The following is a 22,271-nucleotide window of genomic DNA, read 5'->3' as shown; positions in this document are numbered from 1 at the left end:
CCTGAGAACATTGCTTGCGGAAAAAGACAGTAATAAGACGTTAACTAAAATGCATCTCTTCGATTATAACTATACAGGCAACTAGTTTTTCTAATCTGCATATGATCTATTAAACCGCACGGCTTCATGCATAATTGGACACCCCTCCTATTGTGGTGGTATGTTGAATTCTTGCCTATTAATCCCAATAATGAACAGATATAAGACCATGAGGATTTATAATAAAATTACGAAAAACATAAGAGCGATAAACAAAATGGAATACACAGAATAAAACAAGCAAACCATAACTAAAATAAAGCTGGGAATAAACAGGGGCCCAGGTATGTCCTAACCGTGTTTACATCTATATCTGGCACAGATAAGAGCAGGACACAGACACCATGGACAAACCGGAAGACCAACATTCGGAAGGGACCAAAATTAGAATCCGACAATGACTCCTTTTCTCTGTGCTTTCCAACCTTGCCTCACACATTTCTATAGGCGTGTTAAGAGGTTTAACAGGCCAATGAGAGGAGGAGGACCAAACCTACAGGAGCGGTTTCATGTCTCGTAAACCCCTGCAAGTCTTGTAGACCTTGAGAAACATTGTAAACTTCAATGGGTGAACTTGTTTAATGGAGGAGTTTGGAATACCTGTGGGAGGAACAAAACATATCCCTGGTTTTCATCTTATTCATAGTATAATCTGCCCGCAGGACTAATTATGTGGAAATTAGTCAGGAGGGCCCAAATAGCCCAAGATACCATAATTACTTCAGCCCTGAGAAAAGTCCGGGCAGTCAGAAAATCTGGAGGTCTCTAATGGAATTCAAAGTCTATTGATAGATCGCTATGAGGCTGCGGCGCTGTCATCGCCCACACTGAAGCTCCGACGGCCATTTTATTTCCTGGAAATCCTTTCCTCACTTCCGCCCACACTGAAGCAGGGGTGTGAGAGTGAGGTGTGAAAGAGGAGGAGGAGGTGGTGGGTGGGTTGGTGGGTTGGTGGGTTGGTGGGTGGGTGGGTGGGAGGGCTCATAAGGTTACCGACAAAGGGGGAGGGCATGCTGAAAACTCCAGTCCTGGGCCCAGGGAACGCTGTTGGCAGCTCTGGTGAGACACCCCAGACCTCACCTCCAATGGTTTAAATGCCTGGGCGAGAACCTGTAAGAATAAAAAATCTACTTTCACCGCTGCTTAGAATGCCTAATAACAATCCTATTCTTCACGTGTCACCTGAGTCAACATTACTTTACTGTAACATCGCTCTTGAAAGTCTTGAAGGGAGATAAAATTAGCACCAGTTTAAGGGAGTCGTATAATACACAAGTCTGGTAAGTTTCTAGTACATCAGTATTTTAGCTAAAGGCAACAGGTGTACATAGCCTTGTGGGGAAGATTGTGATCGTGTAGATTGCAGCATATCAACGGAGTCGGGCAGTGTGTCTATTAAAATAGATAATATTGCAGTATATATGTATGTATATTTTTATAGCACCATTAATGTACATAGCGCTTCACAGCAGTGATACACGTGATAATCATATAAATAAATAATACAAATAACACATAATTGGAAGAAGTGCTTTCAGACAATGTGACATTTAGGAACAGGAGTCCCTGGACCTGAAGAGCTAACTGGTAAGTAGGTGGAACGTACAGAGACTGTTGGAAGGTGGTCTGGTAAGTGCGTCTGCAAGGGGCCAAGTATGAGGTGTAAAATATCAGCCACAGAACTACTCATATGCTTTGTTAAGGAGGTGTGTTGTAAGATGGGTCTTAAAGGTAGGTAGAGAGGGTGCTAGTCGGATATTGAAGGGAAGGGCATTCCAGAAGTGTGGGGCAGTCAGTGAGAAAGGTTTAAGGCGGGAGAGGGCTTTATACACAAAAGGGGTACAGAGAAGACATCCTTGAGCAGAACGCAAGAGTCGGGATGGTGCATAGCGAGAAATTAGGGTTCAGAGGTAAGTAGGGGCAGAAGAGTGTAAAGCTTTAAAAGTGAGGAGGATTATTAAGTGTGTGATACGGAATTTGATAGGAAGCCAGGAGAGGGATTTCAGCAGGGGAGACACTGAGACAGATTTAGGAAAGAGTAGAGTGATTCTGGCAGCAGTGTTTAGGATAGATTGTAGGGGAGACAGGTGAGAAGCAGGAAGGCCGGACAGCAGGAGGTTGCAGTTATCGAGACGGGAGAGAATGAGGGCCCGAGTCAGAGTTTTAGCTGTCGAGCAACAGAGGAAAGGGCGTATCTTTGTAATATTGCAACGGAAAAAACGACAGGTTTTAGCTACCTTTTGAATGTGAGAGTAGAATGTGAAAGAGTTGTCGTGTGTGACCCCTAGGCAGCGTGCTTGTGATACTGGGTGTATGATAGTGCTTCCAACAGTAATGTGGAAGGAGGTCGTAGGGCCAGGTTTGGGAAGAAATATGAGGACCTCCGTTTTTGACATGTTAAGTTTAAGTCGGTGGAGGACCATCCAGGATGATATAGCGGAGAGACATTCAGAAACTTTGGTCTGTAAAGCAGGTGTAAGGTCAGAGGTTGAAAAGTACATTTGTGTGTCATCAGCATAGAGGTAATATTTGAACCCAAGAGATGTGATTAGGTCACCTGGAGTGTGAAAAGAGAAAAGAGAAGAGGTCCCAGAGCCATGGGGTACCCCCACAGAGAGATCAATAAAGGAGGTGGTGGTAGCAAAAGGACACTGAACGTACGATGGGAGAGGTAAGAGGAAATCCAGGATAGAGCTTTGTTAGGAATACCAAGAGTACAGGAGTAATATGAGCAGAATGTAGTGACCTGTGTCTTTGGCAGCATAGAGGTCATTAGTTATTTTAGTGAGGGTTGTATTCTGTTAAGTGTGTGGCAACTTGAAGCATTGGCACATGAATCTGAAGGGAACAGCATTTGTTCCTCCTGGGAACAACTTTTGAGCTCTAGCACTCCTCTTTTGAGGTTTTCACGATGAGTCAATTGCTCATAATACCCTCTGTGCTTTTTTGCCCAAAAGCAGCTTCATGTGCTTATGTCTCGGAGGAAACACTATTGGAAAGCAGTAGAATGATAATGGTAAAGGTGATGATAAAATGAATGTGCCCTCACCCACATGCCTATGAAGCATCATTGAAACATATTTTATCTTCCTTGCTGAAATATTGCTTGGTGTGTCATTTGAAAGGAAGAAGACTGGATCATTCTGACAAGCTGTCAGACCCTAGAGTTGATTTACATGATTCTGAGGTCATTTATCAAACTTATGTGTCTCGCCTAAATTAACAATTTCATAATTGCACACTAGGAATGGTGTACAAACTTAAAACAATGTCTCTGAAACCTGGGGTTTCTGCTATTCTGAACTACAGAATACTTATTACTAAAACACTTCAACGTAGCTATCCAAAAAGGTGGGGGAACAGGCCAAAAAAGAAAAATACGCTAGTTTACTTTATTAAAATACCTTGTTTGGAATGCAAACATTTGCCAAGATAAGTAAAAAAACAGATGGCTGGAATCAGAAAGTATAACATAGTCCAATTTCTTTCCACTATTTAAACACCTCAGCTAAATGTTATTATATTGGTGCGGCAAGGTTCAAAAGTGCCTGAAATATCTGACCATGAAATTCCTCCTGCTTACAAATCAGGTTGGGTTGTCTCCATGGAAGGTACAGAATATAACAAATGCAGTCATTAATAAGACCGCACCTTTAATGCACAGTACATTTCTGTGCACTTTATTATAAAATCAGACATCAGAAAACTATAAAGTTTTGTGGATAGAAAAAGTGGATAGAAAAAATAAAGTAAAAAACAAAATAAATAGTTACACAGTTACACCTATACTGTATGTAATCATGATACACTTATTTTTGCTTTTATGTCAAATGACCAACTACTACATTTATGCAGGATTATTTTATAGGTATTTAGCGATGTAGCCACAGGCTACTAAAATCCTTTGCCCTAGGTGCTGTCTGTTTAGTATTATCCAGCAGTGCTAGGGTTAAGTCTCTTGCACATGGGCCTGCATGTGAGATGGTTAACCAGACAGACACTAAGTAGCCAAGTGCAGGTGCAGGAGCCTGGCAGTTGGAGTCACATGTAAGGAGGGTGGGCTGACTAGGCCTGTGATGTCAGCTGGGCCTGCACAAATATTGGGGGAGAGGGAGTAACCCCTCCCCAGGTATAAAGAGTGAGGGCCCCCTCCCTAGTGGGTCTGTTCTGGTCTCTCCCCTCTGGGGGAAGAGTTCTGAGTAAGTCCTGTTCTGCCTTACCTCTTAGGGGGTGAGGTGCGTCTGAGTACAGAGAGTAGCCAGGGCTCTGGCTGCTCTGCCTTTAACCGTAGGAGGGAATGATACCCCTGGGCCAAGATGCCTTATGAGGAGGACTATGTATGCTGTAAGGATGTATCTGAGGAAAAGACCCTTGCACCCCAAGCTCCCTACTACATCTGCGGAGACTCAGAATCCTGGAAGCCTACAGGTTAGCACCAAAACACCCATAACACACATCTCCCTTGGGGAGGGGGAAAAGGGGGTTACATTTGGAGACACTACTGAAATTCTGGCTTGGGGTGCAGATCCACATTACACCTGGACTGTTACTATTACCTTTGGAGTGCCAGTAAATAGGGCTATTGCAGTACTGGGATGTGTCCTGATAGTCCTGGTATCAGCAAAATACATGTGGAGTTGCCAGGGAGGAGTCTTGAAAAGATAGAACCCCAGGATGGAACTGCCAGCATGCACAGTGTGAATACAGAGTCCCTGGTGAAGATCCTGATGGCTGAAAGCGGTTCCCGCCAAAACCGTGTGGGATTAATCTTGCAAAACAAGTGTGGCTTGGTGCGAAAGCCATAGCCATGCCCTTTTCTAGAAGTGTCTGGGACTCCTGGATTCGCCAGGGGGAGGAGACACTGATTCTATTACCACTACGTGGGGTGTGGGTGCTGCCCCACCCTGTAAAACAATGATGGACTTAGCACTCTTCACACCAGCTGGAGTGGAGACAGGTAAGTCCCTCTGCTTCTTCATCATGGAGCTGGAGCAAGTCCAGCTGTTCAACGAGGGTGCATCAGCCCAGCAGAGTGACGCAGGTGCATCATTCGCAGAGATACCAGCCAGTACATCCACCATTCCTGTTGCCGAAGTCGTCTCATCTGTTCCAGTGAGGATTCCCTTCTTTGGTGGTGAGCGGCGCTGATCCAAATCCATTCCTGCTGTGGTGCAGGGATATCAAGAAGGTCCGAGCGCTGGCTGTGGAGAAAGTGGCGTCTGCGGAGCTAGTGCCTGATCCTCCATGTCTAAGGAGGACGTGGACACTCTGATCGAGGCAATCGACAAGGCCACAGTAAGGTGACAGAGACTGGGACATTCTCATGCTTCAGCCGTTAGGGTTGTGAGCCAGGACACTCTGCTTGTGTAGTTGCCCCGGGGCGTGTGGTTAGGCCTATCGATAAGGTAATGAAGTGGTTAACCCCTCCCGCGAGGGGTCTTAAACTGAACCTTGAGGTACACCTACAGTACAGAGTTCCATAGAAGTTGGCATAAGAGACACTGAAGGAATAGTGAGAGGTAGGAGGAAAACCAGGAGGGCAGTGCCACGGATGCCAAGAACGTGAAAAATGTGTATGAGAAGAGGGTGGTCTATAGTATCGAAAGCGGAGATGTCAAGAAGAATCAGAATGGAGGGCTCTCATTATCGTTTGTATCTGTTTCCGCTTGTTTGTCCTTATTTGGTATGTTAATCTGTTTATGTAATTTACATAACGCTGTACCCCCATTGTGTTGCGCTGCGAAATACGTTGGTGCTTTACAAACAAATGATGATAATAATACTATTCAAATGAGGAGGCAAGGACAGTGTTGTAAGTTGTGACAAGACTGTTTGGGTCAGAGGTGGGTGGCAACAAAGACAACTTTGGTTTTAGGCTGGACTCCAAGGACTGAAGGTCAATGGAACGCAGGTTATGATTATAGCAAGGAGAGGCTGAAGGTTGAGTGTGAGAGAGAAAATGTGATGAAGTTATGGCCAGAGAGTGAGAAAGAAGAGATTAAAAATCAAATAAGGAACAGATTTTAATGAAGACAACGTCTAGGAAGTGTCCGTCCTTGTGGGTGCTGAAAGCAGTCCATTAGAAGAGAAAAAAGGAGGAAGTCAGAGAGGAAGCGAGATGCCCAGAACCAAGAAAGGTCATCAACATGACAGTGAAGATCTCCTAAGAGGAGAGTGGGTGAGTCAGAAGAAAGGAAGAAGGAAAACCAGGATTCAAAGTCGGAAAAGAAATTGAAGTGTTAGGTGGCCTGTAGATGACAGCAATACACAAACAGTGTGGAGTAAAAAGGTGAACAGTATGCGCCTCAAAAGAGGAGAATGTCAGGGAAGCATGTGTAGTTAGAGATGGAAACTTAGTGAGGAGAGATAAGCATTCCTCCTTCGCCCCCAGATCCCAAGGGTTTGTGTGAGAAGGACAGACCGCCATAGGATACAGCTGACTCCAAGGGAGAGTCTGCGTGAGAGCCAAGTTTCTGCCAGTGCAAAGAGATGGAGAGCAGGTCCTGAACAGCTAGTGTTTTGTTAGAGAAAGCGAGCATTCCAGAGTGTGCAGGCAAAAGGGAGCGAAACAGGGGGCGAGCAGGGAATAGATCAGGCTGAAGATTTTAGATATTAGAGATAAGAGGGTTGGCATTCGAGAGCAACTGCGGATATGGCAAGGGTTTCAAGAAATGTCTCCAGCAGCCAAGAGAAGGAGGGATAGAGACAGGAGGTGCTTTCATGAAGAGAAGTAGATGGCAGAAGTGTGTGTAAAAAAGCAGCTGAGTTCATGAGTGCAAAGAAAGGAAGAGAGAAGAGAGGAGGAAGTGTACAGTATATAAGGAGAGCTGCACAGTTGTGTGTATTTGCATTTAACCTCCTACAGTAATTCTACTTTACAAATGCATGAATGACATTTAAGTGGACACTGACAAATCGTAATTTATGCTGGTATCTTTAACGAGAGGTGAAAACTGGGGGTTATTGAAAGTGTTCTTGAGTTTATGGGATATATTTCTGATTATGAAGCTGTTCAATAGTTGTCAAAATTAGAATTAAATCCAAAGGCTCAGCGATAAGGTTACATATTTTAAGACTAATGCACAATGCTATAAATACTAGATTATTTTCACAAGGTAATAAAGTGAAGTAAATAGCCGCGAAGGAAGATCCAAAATATATTATACCCTAATTTTTTTTAAACATCTTGGTATTATAATAAAAAAAACAACTACTGTACTTGCTTTTGGTCAAGTACATTTTCTTTGGAAAAGAGCATATTCCCCCCCCCCCAGGGAGTCAGGACACATGCGAGTTTAAAGGATGTTCGCATAAAAAAACATCACCCATTCAATGCCGGGATCATTAAAGGCCTTGTTTCTAAAATATCTTTATTTTGTAAAAAAATAATATATATGTATATACTTCAGTGCTGCATTGATATGAACAATATTGATCGTAAGGTATTGCATACCAAACATACACGTGTAACTGCTTCAAGGTGAAAGGATTATGAGACATGTACTGTACCCCTTTAGTGCTGGGTGAACTGTAACAAATCTTCTCTATATGGTCTTAAATTACAAGTGAATATACTCAACATGTACACCACAGACATTGGATAAATGTATTTATTTCCGTAAACAAAGTCATGATTCAATTATGTAAAAAATGACATGTGTTAAATCTTCTTATATTGTAGTAATTTGCACTTTTATGCACCATAATATTTCCAAGCGTGAAAGCCAAAGGCCGACATTTCTGCATTAGGAATGTTCTCAAATTCCTCCAAAACGTTATTTCCTTATGAAGTCAGCAGGCCTGGAAAGACAGAAAAAAATATATTATATTTCTTAAGTGCCCAAAGCAGAAGGAGGGACAGGTGAAATGTAGATGTGCATAATTGAGTCACTAAAATCTGATCTGGTTAAACACGTTATGAAAACAAGCGACAGCTTTTTCTGACCTTTAGAAAGTTTCATGCACCAAAAGTCTATGTAAATATTCATATCTATATCCCACTATAACAAGGGTTTTTACCTTGGGATAATCGATTTTATCCCCAGTTTAAAATATTTTTTTCTGTAAGCAACTGTATATACAGTATGTATTGTAATCCTTTATGGGTACTATGAAAACACATAACCCTTACAATTTAAATCTGTATCCACTCTTCCATGCACTTAAAAAAAGTCGCAGGATGCAATGTTTAAGATGGTATAATATTTTGATCTAAGAGTTTATGACTATTAATGTTCTGCTTGCTGGCAGCTCATATAGGGACAATGCATTATACATATATCCCATTTGAATTCATTGATATACAATATTTTACTTGTCATTTGTGCAAGTAACATTGGATACAAATGGGCACATAGTGATGCACCCAAAAGTAGCTTTTAGTCCCTTTACTGGGAAAAACTAACAGCGTATGCAAGATCTTGTTACATATGTAATATCATTACTTTTGAGTGATACTATGTATCTCTTCAGTATAAATGTGTAATATAAAAGCTGAGTAGCTATTCTATGTAAAAGTTATGTTTACAATAGTGAATATTCCCTCTGAAAATGCCTCTTTATATGAATATACTGTAACATTGTATTACAGACTTATCCCCAAATAATGTCTCATGTGGAGAAACTAACATCTATAAAAATACATATTGGTTTTCTACAAGTGTAAAAAGACGCAAAGTCAACCTAGATATTCTCTGGAAAATCGGGTTTCCCCACATGATTCAGTTTATAACAGTAAGACAGTGTAGTTTTTTCCCTATGTTTGCCATTTCCACCATCATTAAGTATCTCTTTGAAAACACTCTTGGCTATTCGCTATGGAAACGTCTTTTCTATGGACAATTAGAAACCAAGTAAGGGTTAAAACACCCTGAATCAAAAAGATGTACCTGGTATATATTTAATCAATTAAGCGAGTGACCACCCACAAAAACATTGTATTAATCATCTCCACTATAAAATGAGGAAAACGCCATGAATTTAACACCCCCTGATGAAGTGATTGATATCATGAAACGCGTAGGGTTGGTGGTTTATTTTGACGCTTGGCCAGTAGCTTAACTCCTGAGGAGAAGACCTGGTCCCTCTGGTTGTCTGAAAAACGCTGCGGAGGTAGATCACACAGCTGGAGACGTCACCGCAGCGCCTGCACCAACTGCACTGACTGAGGACACAGCAGCAGACAGACATGAAGATCCAGATACTACAGAACCCGATAGGACCCTCCGAGAGGGCGCCACACTTCCCCTTAAAAGTGTGAAGACTTTTATGTATGGACACCATGTGAGTGCAAAACCACATGTTTTTTATATTTTTTTTAAATTAAAATCTGTACTTCTCTATGGGCGTTTTGTGCGCTCTCTCTTCTTTCACCAAAAGTTATACTGTATACTAAGTTCTGTATGGTGGTGAAATATTTTGCCGCTAAACTGTACTTGTCTGGGAGCATCTCACAGCAAGAGCATATGCATATTACTAAGATCACTTAGGTCCAATGTCCTTTTCCAGAGCGGCAGGGAGATGGGGAAGGGACACATGATAATACCCCAGTATCAGGATCAGTCCCATAACGTTTTGGGCCAAGAAGCCCTTTTTCAGACCATAAAATCAAGTGGCATGGTGAACCCCGGTAATCACCAAGCGTAGTCCTGGCCACTACCATGAAGTGTGATGTCATAGTCAGTGGGCGCCAGGGCTATGGGTACACCTTAGATGGAAAAAAAGCCTGTGCTATATACTGTATACAGTGTACCATACACACGTGCAAGGCCAGTAAAGTCGTGACCATATGACCAACATAGTTTTTATCAAACTATGTAACAATATGCCCATACAAACAAAATAACCCTATAAAAAACGTTTGGCAACATTATACACCAAAAGAAATGGTAGAAAAGTCACAGAGAAGGTTCAGTACAGAAGTCTATCATTAATACATCATGCTGATAGTGGTTAAAGAAGTTAGGTCAGTTTTTGCAGAAAATATGATTTTGCACATCTTTATCTACCATCCCAAATCATATCTGGAAAAATAATGCCGATATGTAACAGCTATTTCAAAGTAGCTTCCAGGAGATATCCGACAACAAAGCAGCCTTTATAAATTGGCAACATAATTCGGTATGAACATATAGTTAATGACGGCTGTATAATATCACCAAGCATCGAAGCCAAAGGCTGACATTTCTGCATTAAAAAAGGTCCCAAATTTCTGTAAAACATTATTTCATTATGTAGTCATCAGGCCTGGAAAACCAGAAAAAAAAGATTAAATTTCTTAATTACGCAAAGCAGAAGTTTGGACAGATGAAATGTATAAGGGCATAATTGAGCAGAAACTGCATACAATCAGTTACATTGACCAGCCTACTGTTGTTTTTATCTTTGTGTAGCAATCTATAGAATACATGATATATTGTAAAGTCACCAAAATTTGATCTAGTAAATAAGACACGGTATGGAAAATACAAACAGCTTTTTCTGACTTTTAGAAAGTCTCATGCACAAAACATGATATACTAAGCCAAGGGAGCGCAATCTTTTTTCCCTGCGCCCCCTCTGCCGGCTGTCCTGCTCTACGTGCGTCCCCCTCCCTCCACCTTACCGTGGTTCCCAGCGTCTGGGAATCATGACATCACGTTGCCATAGCAACGTGACGTCACATGACCCCACGGTGTCATGCGACGCGTCTCAAGATGCCGTCTGAACCACAGTAAGTAAGGTTTACAGAGGTCTTTGCCGCTTCCCTGGCACTTAATTTAAGTACCTTTGGAAGCCTGCGGGGCCTCTGTAAACCCCGTGCCCTCCGCAGACAATCTCGCGCCCCCCAGTTTGCGCACCGCTGTGCTAAGCTCTGTATGGTGGTGAAACATTTTGACTATAAACTGTACTTGCCTAGGAGCACCTCACAGATACCTATAATAACAATAATTCTTGTTATACTATTTGGATCAGTAGCCATCTGAATTTTGGTCTGGTCACAGCATTAAAGAATCTCTCATTCGTGCGTATAATACTTTTTTTTGTTTTACTTTCCAGACAAATACTCCTCCTGCTTCTTCATCCATCTTGACTTATACTAACACATTAATTAATGGCATGATGGGACTTTTTAGCCCAATTCGCCTGTCTACTTTCACAGATTTCTCCCAACCCTTTACTCAAGTCAAATTATTTTAAAAAACAATATTTTTTTCATTCGACATCATTCCTGCTGGGGTTTTATTTCATGTATTCACAATCCTTTCAGTGAAAAAGTATTGTCCTGAATTCTGTTTACCCAGCTTCAGTACAGTATTTCTTTGAATACCCCCTGGGTCTATAAAGCAATATTTAGACCCCATCATATAGTGTTGAAAATCTCCTGCACATGCTTTCTCTTACAGTCTAAATATGCATGAGGGAGTGTACCTGTTCCGATGAGGAGAGGTAATTCAGCGGGCACCACGAAGCAGAAGAAAAAAGTTGCTGAAGCTGGACTGTGCTGTATAACAATTCCTTTAATAAAGCATGGTTAAAAAGAGGGGGGACGCATACCCCTGCGCCTCTAACGCGTTTCACCCAGAGATTGGGCTTTGAAAAAGCCCAATCTCTGGGTGAAACGCGTTAGAGGCGCAGGGGTATGCGTCCCCCTTCTTTTTAACCATGCTTTATTAAAGGAATTGTTATACAGCACAGTCCAGCAACTTTTTTCTTCTGCTTCGTGGTGCCCGCTGAATTACCTCTCCTCATCGGAACAGGTACACTCCCTCTGCTTGTTATATCAGCCTGGAGCACACAGAACCGGCGTTCATATATATGTGAGTACAATTGCTGCCCCATGAGAGCTGCCCCAGGCATATAGGTTAATTCAGTTCAGAGAGATTGGAGAGGTCAAAGGGGGGGTTTAAAGACTCCCCCCTTACAACTCTGCATATCTCTGCCATACCTGGTGCCATCTAGGGGTTTCATGCATACAGCCTCAAGCATGCATTATCACACCAAGTGATCCGGTTCAAATGCAGTTAGATATACTCATTTTTTATCATTGTGGGTTAATACAAAGCTCTGTAGCACCGGGTGATTGGGGTCCCCTACCCTATATTTTTGTTTTCCTGTAAATATGCATGAGTTCTGATACATAACTATCTGAAATAGCTTAAGAAATCTGTTTGTGATTGGTTAGAGTGGATGGCTGATTGTGTATGGACATACTGCCAGTACCTAACATACATACAGGCATACCCCGGTTTAAGTACACTCACTTTAAGTACACTCGCGAGTAAGTACATCTCGCTCAATAGGCAAACGGCAGCTCACGCATGCGCCAGTCAGCACGTCCTGAACAGCAATACCGGGTCCCTACCTGTACCGAAGCTGTGCGCAAGCGGGGAGACTATAGAGCCTGTTATAAATGCGTTATTTACATCAGTTATGCACGTATATGACGATTGCCGTACAGTACATGCATCGATAAGTGGGAAAAAAGGTAGTGCTTCACTTTAAGTACATTTTCACTTTGCATACATGCTCCGGTCCCATTGCGTACGTTAATGTGGGGTATGCCTGTACATAAATTCTTCTGCATAGTAAGTCACTCATCACGTTGCATATAGACAGATTAAATGTACGTAAACCATATACGGTAGCAATTTCAGCCACACGGTCTTCTTTAAATAAGCAGTCAACTAAGTAGCATTATGAAAAGACATCTGGGCTTATCACCATATATACACAACCATATATACAGTGCTATGCTTAAGACACTACCGTTAATAAGGCCACAGTCCCCAAGTACAGCACATGAGAGGATGGCCATATACAAGGCTCTTTCTGCCCTTAACAAAACTGCATGCGTACAATTTTAGCAGCAATATATATATATGACGAAGGAGTGTCGGAAATCAGGTACTATGGCTGCAGTGGGATCTATAATGCTATCTATTTTGTCAATAATTCAGCAGAGACCAAGAGGGTGGCCTACTCATTTCACACTCCAGCATATCTATCCGTACAGGACATACTTGAAAACGAGAGGTAACTCTCAATGTATTACTTCCTGGTAAAATATTTTATAAATAAATAATTCAGTGAGTTAGAACAGCTCTTAATGTACAGTATAACACTGCCGTTACAAATGCTTTCATTATGTCAAATGCTTCAGTATCTACGAAGGGGAAAACATATCAAAAGTATAACGCCAACCACTCAAAATAAAAAAAACGTGCATTCTACGTTTTGTTTCAACACTCCAATGGAACAAAGTAACTGAGAAAACCACCATATTTATGAAACTAAATACGTTTTCTGCCAGGATAAACTAGCAAGGTAACATCCTGGCTTTTAAACGAAATAATGGTAAGCTTACGTGGAAGCCACAATTATTTTCATCTGGAATAAGAAATGATTAAGTGTAACATTTTTGAGCGGCTAGAGCTTGCCCACTGTATTAAAAAAAACAAAAAAAACACATGGGAACTCTAAGGCCAGTTTCATCCTGAGCTACACAGCCACTTGCTGCCTTTAGTGTTTTTGTCATGCTGTTTCTGGCAGCAGCACGGTACAGCCACGAGAAAATAATATCGTTTATACAAGCATGCTCTCAATATATTGCAAGTTATTGGATATACTACAATCCACAGCGATGAGCTTTAATACATCGCTAGTAACTATATTCACAGAGGGGTTAGTAGATTGTGCTTCTGTTTACATTTAAGGCTAAATAGGTTATATAGTCTCTGACAGAAATAGGTTTCTATTAGCTGAAATAAATCAAAACAGCAAGTTGCATGGGGTTATTGTTCTACATTACCACCAAAAAACGCTTTAATAATCAAAAAAAGACTTTAAAAAAATCCCTCTCCTGCAGAGCTTCAAATCTAACCTTTCTCCCTAAGGCATAGAGAGGAGGATAAGAGGTCAATGGTGATGATCTCAACCAAGTTTTCTAAGATGATAGGTTAGGATTAGGCTTGTCAAATTCCACTCATTGGAGTTGGTGACATTCATGTTATACTCTTGACAATGTGAAACATTCTATGGGATTACTAACTATAACACAAATCCCCTTAGACAAATAACAAAAAGCAGGCCTTATTTATAAAGCAAGAGCATATGCATATTACCAAGATTACATAGCTCCAATCTCCTTTCCAAACCATGACGTTTGACGTCATCGTCAGTGGGCGCCAGTGCTATGGGGCACACCATAGATGGACAAAACGACCGTGCTTAGATAATCTGCTACATACAGTGTACTACACGCACATGCAAGGCCAGTATAGCAAACATAATTTCACAAAAACAATGCAACAATATACCCATACAAATAAAATACCCCCATCAAGAAACTGGTAACGGTATTGACCCCCCAAAATTGGTAGCAACGTTACAAAGCAGGTTCAGTACAGAAGACCTTATCATTAATACACCATACCGATAGTGTTTAAAAAAAAAAAAAAAACGTATGGTCAGTATTGGCAGAAAATATTATTTGCACATTTTTATGTTCCCTTAGTACCATCCCACATCATATCTGGAAAATTAATGCTGATATGTATCAGCTATATCAAAGTAGATTCCAGGAGACATGACAAAAAAAATCAGCCTTTATATATAGTCGACCTAATACGGTATTAACATAGTGTGTATGACGGTTGTCAGATATATGGATATATAGAACCTAGGCTTTATATGAAGTTTATCATAGAAAAAAAAAGTTTATATTTAAAGTAATGGGCTGTATGTCAAGAAACCACAGGAATATTGATAGGTCTCTGTACAGTGTTGATTGGTGCAAATATAGCTGTAGTACAGAAAAACATCTTTAATAGAAGAAATATACTCAACAAAAAAAGGAAAATATTTAAAAACTCATCCTGTTGTATTGAAAAAACTGTATAAAAAGAAGTAAAACGTGGACTTCAGGACACCTGAAGTCACAGTGTCCTATGGTAGTGGTAAATATCCTCATTCAGTCCTCTTCGATTAAGTATTTTTATTTATTTTATTTATAAAATATTTTTTACCAGGAAGTAATACATTGAGAGTTACCTCTCGTTTTCAAGTATGTCCTGGGCACAGAGTAAAACAAATAATACATGGTTACAAATACAGTTACATAAATGAGCAGGGTATACATTATATACAAGACATTGAGTGCACAGTTAAAGAAAATATATATTATGAGCGTATGAAACAGTTACAGACCAGGTTAAAATGTGAGACAGATTTGAAAGAACTTAAACTGGTGGTGGATGTGAGGGTCTCTGGTAGGTTGTTCCAGTTTTGGGGTGCACGGTAGGAGAAGGAGGAACGTCCGGATACTTTGTTGAGCCTTGGGACCATGAACAGTCTTTTGGAGTCTGATCTCAGGTGATAAGTGCTGCAAGTAGTAGGGGTGAGGAGCTTGTTCAGGTAGCTGGGTAGCTTGCCCATGAAGAATTTAAAGGCAAGACAGGAAAGGTGAACTTTGCGCCTAGACTCTAGTGTTGACCAATCTAGTTCTTTGAGCATTTCGCAGTGATGTGTGTTGTAGTTGCATTGGAGAACAAAACAACAAATTGAATTGTAGAGGGTGTCAAGTTTGCTAAGGTGGGTTTGAGGTGCCGAGCCATATACTATGTCTCCATAGTCAATAATTGGCATTAGCATCTGCTGTGCTATACGCTTTCTGACCAGGAGACTTAGGGAGGATTTGTTCCTGTAAAGTACCCCTAGTTTGGCGTATGTCAAATTCATTAATCCAGTGGCTTTCGCGTTGTTTGGTTTAGTTTCTCTGTCCCAACCTTGCGAGGCAAATCAACTGTCTCAATTAGTTTATATCTCAGTTACGAGATATCGTGAGAAGTCTCAACAAAGTGTCTAGCGACAGAGTATTGGATCTTTGCATTTCAAATGGTCAATTTTGGTGGTATAGTAGTAGTTTCTTAAATGTCTCTGTTGTCTCACCCACATACAGATGCAGTGTTATTTAAGTTCATTTTGGGTGCAAGGGAACAGCAGCTGAACAGAGCATGACCGTGGCCGGATCGAGGCTTCCCCACGCTCAAAAACTCTAACTTCTCTCTTCACTCTTCACTGATTTCCCATCAGGGTTAACACAGCAGAGGCCCCTGCTTCTGAATGGGACTCCCGCTGTGTTAACCATACTGAGCCACTACCAGTCTGGAACAGCTGTGCAGAAAGAACAGAGAGAAGCAGTCCCATAACATTTAAACTTGCAGGAGATACCGGCACCACATACTGGGGCCTGTACCTTTGGGAAGCAAGGGGTCCCCGGACCTGAAAATAATGCAGTTCAGCTCTAGGGACCCTTTGCTTCAATCCTTCTGTATGTACTACAGATAAAAATGTAATTTGAAAGAGCTGTGCGGGGAGACAGAGAGAGAGAGAGGGAACACTTCTCTCCGTGTAGCTCTTACAGACTGGTAGCGGCCCGGTAGGATTAATGCAGTGGGAGTCCCATTCAGAAGCAGGGACATCCGCTGCGTTAATCCTTATGGGAAATTAACTTGCGCTGGGCTCTGATGTGCTTGGCCGCGACCACCGATGCACTTGGGCCCGCGGACCACCCGCTCCAAGTGACATGCAGGGTGAAGTTAAATCGTGCTACATATGTATAAGCCACATGGGCAATTCAGAATGTAGACTACATAAGATGTGTTGCTGTGGAGAATGTATTGATTCAATTAAAAATAGGCGGAGTCTGTTTAGGACTAGAACTTCCCTATGGTGGAGTAACATCTTAAGTGTCACATATGATGTGTCTGTGGAGTTATGTTAGGTGAAGAATACAAGAACTACTGGACTCTGCACTTCAACAACAACTCAGCAACTGTGAGAACTTAACTTTCTAAATGCTCTGATAATTTGTACTCTTGTTATCCTCCAATACCTGGGATCTCTCCCCTCCTACCTCTCTCCCTGCATCTCACTATGCCCTCCCTGTTGCTTTTTCTGTTTACTGTTTCCTCACTCCTTTGTTATCTTTTCTGTTCTCTCCAGCTTCCCCACTCCCCTCCACCAATGCCTGTGCCCATACATTGCACCATTATTTATACACCTCTTTCCCAACAACTTCTTTACCCCTCAATAAAAAGCACCCACACAAATCCTCTATTCACACCCTCTCTCTCTCTAATCCTCCTGACTGCCGGGGATCTCTTTCCTAATCATATACACACCTGCTCTCACCCACACATCCGTCACCTCTTTCCCTGCTAATGGTGTTAATGTATCTAATTGAATCCTCACCAACCTTAAAGCTCGCCTCGGATAAGAAGCATCCCAATAGCCCACACTCATGGCTACTGTCTCACCAAACACTGCCACCTACTGCACTTATTCCCTCACCTACTGTAAGTCTCCAAACATACCACTTAGATTGTAAGCTCTTTGGGGCAGACTCTCTTTTCTATTGATACGTCATGTTTGAAGCTCTTATTCCCAGTGTGTTACATTATTATGTCACTTGTATTACTGATGTGAAGCGCTATGTATCCGGGTGGCCCTATATAAATAAAGTTATACAAACATATATACACACACTTCCTTGATTGTTAAAATTGATAGCTCAGGTCAGCTGTGCACTTCATGAATGAAATAACTTTGCTAATCACAAAGCACTTCTTCCAATTAATAGCTAAACATTATTAAAATCCATTGGTTAACATGAGAAAAAAAGTTTGTTGTAGTAAAGTTTTAAAATACAAATATTTGCCAACAAAAAACTTTCATTCTAGGTCTGCCCATATCTCCTCTGTCCTCCAAGTGTGAAGAAACTTAAAGAAAACAAAACAAATACAAACTCTGCTACGCTTTATACAGTGATTGATTTTTCATAGCCTATTGTATTCTTCGGGTTAAAATGTCAAGTCTTGTGACCGTGTGAGGCAGAGTGTTAAAATATAAATTAAGTCTTTGCCCTTAAGATTCATATAGACGTTAATGCAAGGACATGACAATCAATCCTTATGATCATTGACCTGTTCAACACTGTAGGGGCCTGACATGCAATGCTTTGCTACGGGTCTCAAGTCCCTCCAGCACTGAAGGCGCCAGACAGCTACAAAATACTGCTCAAATAACACTGTGGTAATGACAATTCACATAATAATTGCCAATAATTACTACACACAGGCAAGATTTGAACAAAACGAAAACAAACATGTCACCTTGTCTAGCAGTACATGTGGTCATACATGCATCTTGTGCTTCATGCTGAATAGCCTTCACTTAGCATGGTCAAACAGGCTGTTGACAGATATTAGTCAAGTCTTATGATGGACAGGCATAATGGCTGCCTGTCAATAGGAGTAAATTCAATGTGAATTCTTCCATAGTCACAGATAGAAACCTTCAGGGCACAGCTATCACGTTGCCTGCCTTACTTATTGTAACTCAAGATTGCCTCTAAGTTTTTCTAGAGTGGCAATTTGTGGCACCTTCAGGGTAGCTTGTGGACTTAAGAGTTCTTTAGGAAACCGACCTCGTTAGGCCCTCCCCACTCATTAATAACTCCTTTAGTACTGAAGGGATCAGAGACACATTACTCGAGATGCATTTCTAACCACCTTGGCAGTTAATGGATTAATTGTATTTGGGTTAATAAGGATTGACTGTCACTTAAACAATCTGACCTCGTATATATCTGTACCTTAGAGATCCGTTTCTTTCTTTGTCCCACTTTAAAAAGCAAACTTGGTATAGAGCGCATGCTGGACTTCCTCTCCTCAAACTCTCTCCTTGATATAATGCAGTCTGGACTCTGTCCTGCACTATGACTGCTATAATAAAAGTCATAGATAATCTCCTCAAGGTTAAATCACAAGGTCAGTTCTCCTTACTCATACTATTAGAACTTTATGCTGCTTTTGATACCGTTGATCATCCCCTACACATCCTCCATGCCATTGTCCTGCATGATACTGCCCCCATCCTGGTTTACTTCTTACCTATGTGACCTTCCCTCAGGATTTCCTTTGCTAGCACATCCTCTTCCTCCTCATCCCCCTCCTCCTCACTCCCACACACAGTTGGCATACCCCAGGGCTCTGTTCTAGGATCTCTGCTCTTTTCTATTTACATTTCCTCCTTGGGAAAATGAATCTTGTCATAAAAGAGCAAATATAGGCTTCAATCATTAATGTCTCCATTCCAGACCTCTCTCATTCTCACCAGTCTCGATTTCTCACTTCCATTTAAAGACGCTATTACCCACATCTAAATACTTAGGTGTCATTTTGTACTCTTCCCTCTCCATCCCACACATTCAGTACCTCACCAAATCTTGTTGTTTCCACCTCCACAGCATTGCCCAAATACGTCACTTCTTCACTGATCAATCCACCCAAATTCTTGTTCACACACTCTTTTATATCCCGGCAGGTCTATTGCACCCTCCCGTTGGTCTCTTGCTCTGCCCCCTCTCCAGATTATTCTAAAAGTTGCCGCCAGGCTCATTCACCTCACCCACTGCTATTCTTCTGCTGCCCCCGCTATGCAAATCACTACACTGACTACCAATACTCTAGGGAGTTAAATTCAAGACACTTGTGCTCACCTACAAAAAGCTTTACATAACTCTGCTCAGCTCTGTATTTCTGACCTCATTTCCAAGTACTCTCACACACAATCTACGCTCGACTCACGTCTGTCCGCCTCCCTCACTACTTTCTCTCACCCCCAAAACGTCTCCCATGCTGCACACCAGCTGTGGAATTCTCAACCATGCACAATTAAACTCACTGCAGTGACGTCGTGGCCACGTGATCATTACTCAAGCTAATGGCTAATAGATGAAACTGTGCACTAGCTTTTGGGATCCAAATAGTATCTTCACAGTACACCTGAATAAGACACTTGTGTAAGGTTTCAAAATCTTCTGCACAAATATGCGTACAGTATAAGAAATGTTATCACACCCGGCAACAAACCTTGTCTTCTCCAGAGTATAGAATCACACACACAAAAAGAAACCAGTAAATCAACAAAAAGGTTTCCACCAGACAGAATACAGGTGACCTTGCAAACCTGTGTGAACAAAACCCCCAATATATTGACTAAGCACAACCAACATAAGAGTGGGCACCTCTTTTTCAAATAAAATGAGCTACAGTATTTTGCACGTCCTCTTCCCTAGGATCAACATTGCTACCAAAATACTTTTCCTAAATTACCTTTAAAAATACAGTCTTAAATAGTTGTTTTTTTCATACAGGAGATTTCAATGTATAATCGCTTATTTTCTCTCTCCATGATAACCAAGACAATGAAACATTTATGAAAGAAACGAGTCAATACATAGATAGGTAAGTGATAGAGACATAAATGGAAACATGTAATGTAAGGGATGAACTGACACCCAAAAGAACACAATCCGAGCAGTGTAATGGAAGAATAAAAAAGGGGATTATGTAAGCGCGGTCGCGGGAGGGGGAGCGCCGGGACAAAGGTCATGGGCCAAGCAGGTGAGCGAGCACCATCCTGTCAAAACCAGAAGTTGGGCCCGACTGGAAGTAGGCCCCTTCCTCTGCTGGAAGACATGCAAAAAGCAGGTGGGCCCTCTCACCCTCCCACTTGGGCCCTCACACCCTCCCACTTGAGCCCTCTCACCCTCCCACTTGGTCATCAAGCTCCCCGTTTCTTGTTCTCCCTGCGCTGAAGAAGTGGTCAGCAATCCCCTCCCCCCGCCCCCTCCCCTGCACTGAGCAGGCAGGAGAGAGGAGACATTCTTAGGAGAGTCTGTGGGAGTGTAGTTGGAGATTAGAGATGATATGTGATGAGAAGGGCACAGGTTAACAATGCCTTGAAGCATACGGTAGCAGAGAAACATAATGGAAATGAGATATTTAGTAGAGAGCCAACAGTGGGAATTAAGGAGGGAAGTGGTTGTGCTGAATTTCAAAGACAGCGAGATAATTCTGGTCACAAAGTTTATAATAAATTGAGGAGTGATGCAAAGCCGGAAGACCAATTAGTAGCGCTGTATGTAACAGTAATAGGAGAGGGAAAGGATGGGGATAGGAGTTTTAGCTGTGGAAAAAAAAGATGAGGGAGCCGCTCAATATTGCACATAAGCATATATAACTGGCTACTAATATACACAGCATATACAGTAATGTACTGCAAAGAGCAGTATTATAACTTCTCCAAAAGCAAATCCAAAAGGTTCTAGAGGAATAATAATAATAAAAAAAAGGATGATTCATCTTGTAAGCGATGCCCCATAGTTCTCAGATTTCTTTAGACACAAATGCCAAGCTTGGAATCCCACTATAGCATTTACCAGGGAACAGCAACTAGTTACTGCTTTTGCGTGTGTACTGTATATACTGTAGAAGCTGCAATGATTTCCGTGATGCTAAATTAAAAGGCCAAATCAGACAAAAACGTGTGATCCTCTTTAACCACACGTGTCATTTTTATTTGCATCCACTTTCTCTGCAAGAGATAACAGCTTTGAAGACTTCACAATTATGTATGTATTACAGTATGCATACAGGAAGTAAAACGGGAAACCAAAGGCAATCTGAAATAAATCAATTTTTTGGACAGACTACAGAAAACTGTAAACATGTTAAAATGTAAAGACGAACATTTGCAACGTAAGTTCTAGCACTGTGGAGCAGCCAGGGAGGTATATTTTGATAGGACACAGAAGTAACTAACAGGTGGTATACAGAGGAGGCGGCATGTTTGGGAGGGTGTCTGAAATTAGGGGAGCACAATAAAATGCCTAAAGAAAAGTACAAGATCTTAGGCAGCAGCACACTGTAATAGAACAAGCACTATGTGCCCCATCTACTACTGCTAGCTGAAGGATGCTCCTCATTTCAGCTTGTGTATCTCTTTCATTCATGTCTGAACATACTCTGTATAGGTTCACCTCCATTAAACTTGAAATGCCCTTCAGCACATTTCTACCGTGACAGCTTTTCTCTTGCTCAGCAATGCCTTGAGGAATTGAAGCATGCCGTTGAGTCTCCAAAATCCAAACCAAAGTTAAGCCAGGCTGTTTGCAAACAGTGGATTTCATGTTAAGCCTACTCAGGAATCTAGTTTCAAATCTCGTGTAGCATTCAAAGAACATTACTAATACTATATTCTACCTTCCTAAAATGAGACATGTTCCCTTTATTCTCTTTCACAAAGCTAAGCTTTACTTGACTCTAAAAAAAAAAGTTGGAGAAAATGAATTGCATCCGTGTTAATCGTGGTTAGGATGAACACGCCCATAAGAAACTAATAGGAAT

The 22,271-nt window shown here is 41.5% G+C and overlaps 1 protein-coding gene across 1 annotated transcript in view; it reads right to left on the bottom strand.

Moving 5' to 3' along the window:
* Nucleotides 1-7,631: 7,631 nt before the first annotated feature.
* The window catches only part of MRPL13 (mitochondrial ribosomal protein L13), a 114,777-nt gene continuing 100,137 nt past the window's right edge, over nt 7,632-22,271 (bottom strand). Inside the window, exon 7 of the mRNA XM_075582315.1 lies at nt 7,632-7,839. Within this exon, the coding sequence (XP_075438430.1) occupies nt 7,815-7,839 (25 nt within the window). The 3' untranslated portion in view covers nt 7,632-7,814. The remainder of the gene's footprint in view (nt 7,840-22,271) is intronic.

This window comes from Ascaphus truei, chromosome 2 (genome assembly GCF_040206685.1).
Source record: "Ascaphus truei isolate aAscTru1 chromosome 2, aAscTru1.hap1, whole genome shotgun sequence".
Classification (NCBI taxonomy): domain Eukaryota; kingdom Metazoa; phylum Chordata; class Amphibia; order Anura; family Ascaphidae; genus Ascaphus; species Ascaphus truei.
This window is presented reverse-complemented; position numbering and strand designations above follow the sequence as displayed.